This window comes from Chlamydomonas reinhardtii, chromosome 16 (genome assembly GCF_000002595.2).
Source record: "Chlamydomonas reinhardtii strain CC-503 cw92 mt+ chromosome 16, whole genome shotgun sequence".
Taxonomy (NCBI): domain Eukaryota; kingdom Viridiplantae; phylum Chlorophyta; class Chlorophyceae; order Chlamydomonadales; family Chlamydomonadaceae; genus Chlamydomonas; species Chlamydomonas reinhardtii.
Window position 1 is genome coordinate 3,831,327 of NC_057019.1, and position 10,221 is coordinate 3,841,547.

The 10,221-nt window shown below is 59.8% G+C and overlaps 1 protein-coding gene across 2 annotated transcripts in view; it reads left to right on the forward strand.

Annotated features, from left to right (window-relative positions):
* The first annotated feature begins 1,073 nt into the window (after positions 1-1,073).
* Positions 1,074-10,221, forward strand: part of CHLRE_16g689851v5 (uncharacterized protein) — an 11,072-nt gene continuing 1,924 nt past the window's right edge. Inside the window, exons 1-11 of one of the 2 annotated variants that reach the window (XM_043071664.1) lie at positions 1,074-2,296; positions 2,711-3,352; positions 3,802-4,503; positions 4,997-5,638; positions 5,724-5,903; positions 6,378-6,425; positions 6,989-7,630; positions 7,716-8,288; positions 8,486-9,180; positions 9,396-9,451; positions 9,979-10,074. In XM_043071664.1, the coding sequence (XP_042915784.1) occupies positions 1,552-2,296; positions 2,711-3,352; positions 3,802-4,503; positions 4,997-5,638; positions 5,724-5,903; positions 6,378-6,425; positions 6,989-7,630; positions 7,716-8,288; positions 8,486-9,180; positions 9,396-9,451; positions 9,979-10,074 (5,021 nt within the window). In that variant the 5' untranslated portion in view covers positions 1,074-1,551. Of the gene's footprint in view, positions 2,297-2,710; positions 3,357-3,801; positions 4,504-4,996; positions 5,639-5,723; positions 5,904-6,377; positions 6,426-6,988; positions 7,631-7,715; positions 8,289-8,485; positions 9,181-9,395; positions 9,452-9,978; positions 10,075-10,221 lie in introns of those variants that run through there. The other variant, XM_043071665.1, reaches the window with a different exon arrangement.

A 10,221-nucleotide genomic window follows, 5' to 3' on the forward strand; every position in this document is an offset into this window, starting at 1 on the left:
CGGCGGCGGGGCCGGGCGTGCGTGCGTGCGTCGACAAAGAATATATTACTATTATTATACGACTGCTGCGTATTAGTATTTATTAATGCCTATTGCATGTAAATAGGCGGCAGGGAAAATTCGGGCGGAGCGAGAAGTGCCTTGGCGCGTCCATGGACAATTAATTTTCGCGAGGTCGCGAGGAAAGCATCCGGTGCCCGCCGATACGCAGTCTCTAAGGCAAATTATGTTGGCGGCAAGCAAAGCGGGGAAGTATATCAAAAGTTCTGAGCGACTTGCTGAGCCATGCCTGCCGACGCGCCAGAATGCCCAGAAGTAAGCCCCGAGGACGCCCCCGCCCCACGCCCAGCCCTTTGAGCGTGGGGCGCCGGGGAGGTGTTGAGTAGGGCAGGAGGCGAAAGAAATGCTTGGGGTGTTTGGGAACGTGACAAGGCACGCATGCGTGGCGCGGGAAATCCCGCACGACCCCAACCCGAGTGTCCCTAGCCGATGCGCCTGCGCGTCGTAGCGGCATGGAGGCTCTGACGGGGCGTTTATGCGCCTATTAGCTCCCAAGCGTATGGGGGCTCAGCCCATTTTCCAGCTGTACAAAGCTGCTTACACCCCTTGTTGTTTTCTGCCCGCCTGGTCTTAAGAGGTAGCTCGCCCGCTGGGTCTGAGGTTGTTACACCGGTAGTAATTCCGCAAGGGCTACATACTGGCGCGGTAAAGGGTCGGAGTGCGTTACCCTGTGGACTCCAGAGCTGTTTGCGCTCTGCCGCCGGGGAAACGCCAGGTCACGGCAGCCCTCAATTGAGAGCCCTGTTAGCCCTGTCGTTGGTTATACCAGATACACGATTCACGTGGTCTGGCAGAATAACACACACATGTGGACACCCACGGCACATACGCACATACACGCACCCATGCGCACAAAACCACACCCACGCACACGCACACCGATTGCCTGGTGACCACCCCGAAACCGACCGGTAAATTAGGAGGCTAGAACGGTAGGCGGCCAAATTACATGCAGTTACATATATATCTTCGAGGTTAAAGTCGGGGTTACCGTTAGTGTTATAAAGGTTTCGGTAACTAAGTTCATCACGCAGAGGCCCCGCCCGAATCTGCTTTTTCCCGAACCTTTTAATGGCCCTGGCGTCCCGAAAAAGCTATACAATCAATCGAACTTTCGCGGCGGGCCGTGCGGCAGGCCCTTTCCCGGCGCGCGCATTCGGCTGCTGTGGGCGAATTATCGAATCAATTTCATGATTTTTGGCGGGCATCCCGAATACTTAATTTCATGAATATTTCCATAAATACTTTAGACCCGCCGCCCCTTCCCCAAAAATATGAATCCGGGAACCTTAGCTTTGATTGTAACACTACTACAGTACTTCAGCAAGAGCTAAGGCAGAAACTGTGTTTTAGGGAAGACTTCCTTTCTCGAAGTGAATAGACATACAGAGACAACAGGGGTACACTCGTACATGCACGCTTCCATACACACGCACGTTGCTTGGTCCTTCCCCCATGCTTTCCCAACAGCGTTGTACTGCACTTGCACTGATGATGCCAACCATCGTTTGGTGGGCGATGTATGTGTACTTGCGCGTGTCTGCTGCAGACAACCCGCCGCCATCACCAGGGCCGCCGCCCAGCCTGGGCCCGGCGGCGCCTCCCAGCCCGGCGCCGCCCAGCAGCCCCGATCCCAAGCCGCCCAGCCCTGCGCCGCCCACCTCGCCGGCACCCCTGGCCTTCGGCAGCGCGCGCAGTGTGAATTTCAACACGGCGCCGCTCGGCAAACTTGTATCGGCTTCACTGGAGTCCTTGGGCGTTGATCTGTTTATGCCAGCAGCAGACGACGCAGCAATGTTTGATGGATGGGTGATCGACTGTGAAGCAGGCTGGCAAGGCTCTAACAGAATCAACTACACCGCGACCGGCTGCAAAAGAGCCCTGTATTACTCAATAACAGAAGGCATTTCAACTTCTTTCCGGCCGCTGTTCCCACGTGACCCGTTCTGGAGGCTCACTCTGACGTACCGCAAAAACAATCCGATCGGGGGAGTGGGCTTTCGTAGCAGCAGCAGCAGTATCAATTCAGATTGCGAAGTGTTTCTGGACCGCACGGATCCATTAGTGTCAATTGAGCGCCCGCCGGCCACGTACAACTTCACCAGCACCCCCAAAACAGTAACGCTGACGCCGGTTGATTGCCAATGGCCAGCCGGATCTGCATTCGAATACTTCTACTTTTTCACAGCCCGGTCTGGTGCTGCATATGGCTCTGATACATTCGAGTACCTGATCGGTAAGTGCAGATACGGCACATCCAGCAGCGGGGGGAGATAGAGGAGGTAGGGCAGCGACTCGGTGTGTGTGGTAACCCAACAATCCGCCCAATCAACCAGCCATACGTGGCCAGGCGCGTGCATGCATGTCCATCTAGGTGTTTGCTCGGCCGGCGTGCTTGATTGCCTGCAAACATGGGCACCCACGCACTCCACAACAGCCGGGCGCAGGCGTAATGCACGCATGCACAGGTAGCACACGCACCCAAGCAATAATTGCAAGCAAGCAGTAACAGGGCGCCTGTTGTTGTGTTGCTTGTGTGGGATGGATGCATGGCTGGATCACGCACCTCTATGATGTCAAGCCAGTGTATTAACCGCAGGTCTGTTGACACGAGTCCCTGTATGCGTATGTGTTATTACATTGTGTGCAGACTCATTCACCATTGAAACGGGCACGGCCCCATCGCCCCCGCCGCCACTCCCATCGCCGCCGCCCAGAACCGTCCCGTGGCCACCCAGCCCCGAGCCGCCCAGCCCCGCCCCGCCCAGCCCAGTGTTCCCCAGCACGCGTAGCATCCGGGTTGACACGTTGCCACTCGGAGAGCTAGCCAGCACTTCACTGGAGGCGCTAGGCATTCGACTCTTCACATTATCACCTTTCCCGGAACCACCTATTTGGGGAGAGGTGGTGGATTGCGCCGCTGGCTGGGACCAGCAGGGAACCGCCATGACCGCAGCGGGATGCACCAAGACCCTGCGCTTCCCAGGTTCATACAGTACGGGCAAGTTCGCACCATTGTATGTGCCAGGCACGTTCCACAGCCTCTCGCTCACGTACCGCACAACCATTCCGGATGTGGTGCTGTACTTGTATGACTGTGAGGTGTGGCTGAAGCGCACAGAGCCCTTTGTTACCACCCAACAGCGGCCGGCCACGTTCACCTACACAACCTCAACGACTGTGACGCTGACGCCGGCAGATTGTGGCCGGCCGGCCGGGTCCACATTTCCTTTCTTTGACTTCTATGTGAATATGGACAGCGACGGCTCGGGAGTGCGTGAGCTGCTGATCGGTGAGTGAGTGCGCATACATGCACATATGGCAGGAAGGGGGGGGGCGAACAACTTGGTGATGATGAGTGTGCTATCCACCTAACCAGCCAACTAACAGCTCGCGCATGTGCATGCATGAGTTTATGTATGTCGCTCGTCTGCGCATGCACGGCGGGCACCTGATGTTGCGGGCACGCACCGCACATACATAAAGGGGCAGTACGTAGTCATACACAGTGTCTGACCAGTAGATAGTCGGAACTTGAGAAATCATGTGATGAAGGTAACCTGGACATAGGGCGAAGGACAAAGCGGGTCGCAGGGCTGGCTTCATTCGATCTGTTTCTTTGACCCGGTTTCACCCTGGCTTTGACAACGAACTTATGAACCCCCCTTATTATTAGCTTAGATAGATCTGATGCTGCTTCTAACAACGGGTGTCTGTGCGTGCTTGGTTATGTGCGTGCAGATTCGTTCACCATGGAAACGGGCATGGCTCCATCACCCTCGCCCCCCAGCCCGGCACCTCCCAGCCCGGCGCCGCCCAGCAGCCCCGATCCCAAGCCGCCCAGCCCTGCGCCGCCCACCCCGCCGGCACCCCTGGCCTTTGGCAGCACGCGCAGTGTGGATTTTAATATGATGCAGCTCGGCTTACTGGAATCGGCTTCTCTGGAATCCCTGGGCGTTGAATTGTTTATGACAGCAGCAGGCGCAGCAGACGCAGCAGTGTATAGTGGATGGGTGATCGATTGTACAGCAGGCTGGCAAGGCAGTTGGAACAATATCCCCCATTCCGCGACCGGCTGCAACAGAGCCCTGTACTACTCAATACCAGAGGGTATTTCTAACTATTTCCGGCCGCTGTTCCCACGTGACCCGTTCTGGAGGCTCACTCTAACGTACCGCAAAAACCATCTCAAAGGGGGAGTGGGGTTTCGTAGCAGCAGCAGCAGTATACGATCGGATTGCGAAGTGTATCTGGACCGCACGGATCCATTCATACTCAAGAAGCGCCCACCAGCCACGTACAACTTCACCAGCACCCCCAAAACAGTAACGCTGACGCCAGTTGATTGCCAATGGCCAGCCGGAACTGCATTTGAATATTTCTACTTCATTACAGACCAGTCTGGTGCTGCGTATGGTTCTGACACGTTTGATTACCTGATCGGTAAGTGCAGATATGGCACATGCAGCAGCGAGCGAGGGGAGATAGAGGAGGTAGGGCAGCGACTCGGTGTGGCAACCCATCCATACATCCACCCAACTAGCCAACCATAACTAGGTGCGTGCGTGCATGTATGTATGCGCGTCTATCTGGGTGTTTGCTCGGCCTGCCTGCCTGCAAACATGGACACCCACGCGCGCGCTTACATAACAGCAGGGCGCAGTAGGCGCAGGCGTATCACCACGCACGCACGCGCTCCCGCACACACTACACACACGCACGCACGCACGCACGCACGCACGCACGCGCGCGCACGCACGCATGCACGCATAGGCACCCAAGCGAGGAAGTAACAACAGGGCGCCTGATGTTGTGTTGCTTGTGTGGGATGCATGGCTGGATCACGCACCTTTACCGTATGATGATGTCAAGCCAGTGTACTAACCGCAGGTCTGTTGACACAAGTCCCTGTATGTATGTGTTACATTGTGTGCAGACTCATTCACCATTGAAACGGGCACGGCCCCATCGCCCCCGCCGCCACTCCCATCGCCGCCGCCCAGAACCGTCCCGTGGCCACCCAGCCCCGAGCCGCCCAGCCCCGCCCCGCCCAGCCCAGTGTTCCCCAGCACGCGTAGCATCCGGGTTGACACGTTGCCACTCGGAGAGCTAGCCAGCACTTCACTGGAGGCGCTAGGCATTCGACTCTTCACATTTTTATCTTTCGAACCACCTGTTTGGGGAGAGGTGGTGGATTGCGCCGCTGGCTGGGACCAGCAGGGAACCGCCATGACCGCAGCGGGATGCACCAAGACCCTGCGCTTCCCAGGTTCATACATGACGGGCAAGTTCGCACCATTGTATGTGCCAGGCACATTCCACAGCCTGTCGCTCACGTACCGCACAACCATTCCGGATGTGGTGCTGTTCTTGTATAACTGTGAGGTGCAGTTGAACCGCACAGAGCCCTTTGTTACCACCCAACAGCGGCCGGCCACGTTCACCTACACAACCTCAACGACTCTGACGCTGACGCCGGCAGATTGTGGCTGGCCGGCCGGGGACGCATTTACTGAGTTTTACTTCTATGTGAATTACGAAGGCTATTACGGCAATGGAGTGCGTGAGCTGCTCATCGGTGAGTGAGCGAGTGCACACACATGCACACAAATAGCACAATGCTGACAACGGGTGTCTGTACGTGCTTGGTTATGTGCGTGCAGATTCGTTCACCATGGAAACGGGCATGGCTCCATCACCCTCGCCCCCCAGCCCGGCACCTCCCAGCCCGGCGCCGCCCAGCAGCCCCGATCCCAAGCCGCCCAGCCCTGCGCCGCCCACCCCGCCGGCACCCCTGGCCTTTGGCAGCACGCGCAGTGTGGATTTTAATATGATGCAGCTCGGCTTACTGGAATCGGCTTCTCTGGAATCCCTGGGCGTTGAATTGTTTATGACAGCAGCAGGCGCAGCAGACGCAGCAGTGTATAGTGGATGGGTGATCGATTGTACAGCAGGCTGGCAAGGCAGTTGGAACAATATCCCCCATTCCGCGACCGGCTGCAACAGAGCCCTGTACTACTCAATACCAGAGGGTATTTCTAACTATTTCCGGCCGCTGTTCCCACGTGACCCGTTCTGGAGGCTCACTCTAACGTACCGCAAAAACCATCTCAAAGGGGGAGTGGGGTTTCGTAGCAGCAGCAGCAGTATACGATCGGATTGCGAAGTGTATCTGGACCGCACGGATCCATTCATACTCAAGAAGCGCCCACCAGCCACGTACAACTTCACCAGCACCCCCAAAACAGTAACGCTGACGCCAGTTGATTGCCAATGGCCGGCCGGATCTGCATTTGAATATTTCTACTTCATTACAGACCAGTCTGGTGCTGCGTATGGTTCTGACACGTTTGATTACCTGATCGGTAAGTGCGGACATGGCACATGCAGCAGCAGCGAGGGGAGATAGAGGAGGTAGGGCAGCGACTCGGTGTGGCAACCCATCCATACATCCACCCAACTAGCCAACCATAACTAGGTGCGTGCGTGCATGTATGTATGCGCGTCTATCTGGGTGTTTGCTCGGCCTGCCTGCCTGCAAACATGGACACCCACGCGCGCGCTTACATTACAGCAGGGCGCAGTAGGCGCAGGCGTATCACCACGCACGCACGCGCTCCTGCACACACGCACGCGCTCCTGCTACTCCTGCACACACGCACGCACGCACGCACGCACGCACGCACGCACGCACGCACGCACGCACGCACGCACGCACGCACGCACGCACGCGCGCGCGCGCGCACGCACGCACGCATAGGCACCCAAGCGAGGAAGTAATAACAGGGCGCCTGATGTTGTGTTGCTTGTGTGGGATGGATGCATGGCTGGATCACGCACGCGCACCTTTATGATGATGTCAAGCCAGTGTATTACCCGCAGGTCTGTTGACACAAGTCCCTGTATGTATGTGTTACATTGTGTGCAGACTCATTCACCATTGAAACGGGCACGGCCCCATCGCCCCCGCCGCCACTCCCATCGCCGCCGCCCAGAACCGTCCCGTGGCCACCCAGCCCCGAGCCGCCCAGCCCCGCCCCGCCCAGCCCAGTGTTCCCCAGCACGCGTAGCATCCGGGTTGACACGTTGCCACTCGGAGAGCTAGCCAGCACTTCACTGGAGGCGCTAGGCATTCGACTCTTCACATTTTTATCTTTCGAACCACCTGTTTGGGGAGAGGTGGTGGATTGCGCCGCTGGCTGGGACCAGCAGGGAACCGCCATGACCGCAGCGGGATGCACCAAGACCCTGCGCTTCCCAGGTTCATACATGACGGGCAAGTTCGCACCATTGTATGTGCCAGGCACATTCCACAGCCTGTCGCTCACGTACCGCACAACCATTCCGGATGTGGTGCTGTTCTTGTATAACTGTGAGGTCCAGTTGAACCGCACAGAGCCCTTTGTTACCACCCAACAGCGGCCGGCCACGTTCACCTACACAACCTCAACGACTCTGACGCTGACGCCGGCAGATTGTGGCTGGCCGGCCGGGGACGCATTTACTGAGTTTTACTTCTATGTGAATTACGAAGGCTATTACGGCAATGGAGTGCGTGAGCTGCTCATCGGTGAGTGAGCGAGTGCACACACATGCACACAAATAGCACAATGCTGACAACGGGTGTCTGTACGTGCTTGGTTATGTGCGTGCAGATTCGTTCACCATGGAAACGGGCACGGCTCCATCACCCTCGCCGCCCAGCCCCCGGCCACCCACACCACAACCGCCCACATCTACCACATCGCCGCCGCCTCCGCCCCCACCGCCTCCGGCCGCGCCTCCGCCGTCGCCCACCTCGCCTTCCCCGCTGCCATCTGGTCTGCTGGCCCCGACGTCACTCCCACCTCCTCTGACGCCGCCATCACCCCCACCCTCACCGCCACTGCTGGCGCCCCCATCCCCTTCGCCGCCAGCACCCCCCACACCGAGCCCCAACACTCAACCGCCACCCTCGCCCTCTCCAGCCCTCCTTCCCTCGCCTACTGCGGCTACTGCCCCGCCGTCCCCACTAACTCCCCGCCCCCAGCAACAGCAGCTACCCCCGTCCCCAGCAGCACCAACGGCCGCCGTGGTGGCCACATTCCGCTCCTTCTTTCTGGGCTGCTTCGCCTTGGACGTCGCCGCCACCTCTGTTGCCGCCGCCTCGCGCGCGCTGCCTATCGCCCTCGTCGCCAACGACGCCGCCATGACGGTGGCCAAGTGCGCAGGGCTCGCCCAGGCTGCCGGTGCGTGTGTGTGTGTGGGGGGGTCTGATGGTGGGGGTGATAGTGACTGCAAGTAAGGCTGCTGCTGCTGGTGGCTGGTGGCAAAACGTGCCCACAAGCTGCATGCCATGATCCATCTCCATCAATCAATCAGCTAGCTTCGTGCATGATGCATCTGCAAATGGAGCAATTTATATTGGTTCTACAAACACGCGCAGGCCTGGACCACTACGGCATCACGCACGGTCACACCTGCGTCGGCGGCGTCAGTCGGCAGCAGGCGACGCAGTACGGCCCACTGCCGGCGTCCGCCTGCAACCAGCCCTGCTCCGGCGACGCCGCGCAGACCTGCGGCGGCGGCCCCACCACAACCACCACCAGCACCATGAGCCTCTACTCGTTCAGCCCTGCCAACCCGCCGCCGCGGCCGCCGCCGCGCGCGCAACGCAAGCCCTCCAGCGCCGCCGCCAGGCCGCCCGCGCCGCCCGCGCCTGCGCCACCGCTGCCCGCGCCGCCCGCGCCCTCCCGGCAGGTGGAGACCCAGACGCTCTCGCGCACGGCCGCGGTCGACTTGCCCGCCCTGCAGGAGGACGTCGCCATCAACAGCAGCCGCCGCGTCATCGCCGTGCCGCCTAGCAGCGCGCGCGGCCTGATCCTGCTGCATCCCGCCGCCGTGCCCGTATTCACTGCCGCGACGGTTGGGGGCGGCGGCGCCCTCCCTCTGCCAAACTCCACCGCGCCCGTGATTGCCTCGGCTCGTGTGGGGCGGCTGGACGGCCGGCTGGTTGCGTTCGGCACCGAGGCCATGCTCACGAGTTGCTGCGGGCAGGCTGCTGTGGGCTTTGACGCGTCCGAGCTCGGCAAGGTCATTGTCAACGCCGCCCAGTGGGCTGCGGCGGCGGCCGGCGCTGCGGTGGGTGCATCGGGCGGGGGCGCAGGGCCGCGGGGATGGAGCGGAGGTTTGGGCGGAGGGCCGCAGCGCCGCAGGGTGGGGCGGCGGCTGTGCTGGGTACGTATGGATGGGTGGATGGGGCAGGTGCATTGGTTGGTTGACCGAATCAGGCACGCTCCCCAAATACTATCGATCGTATATGAACACTGCACGTGCAAATGTTGTTGATTGCGCAGACCGACCGCAAAGCCACCATCCGAGTTTCCGACTCTCGCTTGGAGCCCCTGGCCAGGTGCGTCCGTGCGTGCGTGCGTGCGTGCGTGCGTGTGCGGCCAACACAGGGCAGAGCGCGGCGGGGTGAAGCGGGGCGGGGCGGTGTGGGGTTATCGTGCGATCTACCAGGGAGGTCAGCAGACGGGCGGAAGGGCGTGTATGTGTATGGCTGGGATGGGGTCTTCAAGCGTGCACGGCAAGCGGGCGGGGCCTGCTGCCGCGAGGTGTGCACCATGCGTGTGTGGACGTTGATACGTACTTGCGTACATATGCACGTACGTGCGTACGTATACACGTACATGCGGAGCATAGATAGCTAGATAGGGGCGGGGCTCTCCTCAACTAGATTGCATTGGTTACAAGAGGGACCTGCTGACGCAGTTCACGAGCCAACTAGCCTGCTTCGTTTAATGCGGACGCACCGGTTCATTGATCATGTGCAAGCTTAGTGACAATCCCTCCCCTGTGTCATCATACAGAGACCCCCAGACGAATGCGCTGACACTCTCATGTATGACACACACCCGGCGCGCGCATCATGCACAGGTTCATTGTGAGCATGGCGCCTGCGACGTTTGCAAAGGCCACCCGCAAGGGCCATCTGCTGGAGCTGTCCGCGTTCGCAAGGGGCGGGCATGAGAGGTGAGGGAGGGAGGGAGGGAGGGAGGGAGGGAGGGAGGGAGGGAGGGAGGGAGGGAGGGAGGGAGGGAGGGAGGGAGGGAGGGAGGGAGGGAGGGAGGGAGGGAGGGAGGGAGGGAGGGAGGGAGGGAGGGAGGGAGGGAGGGAGGG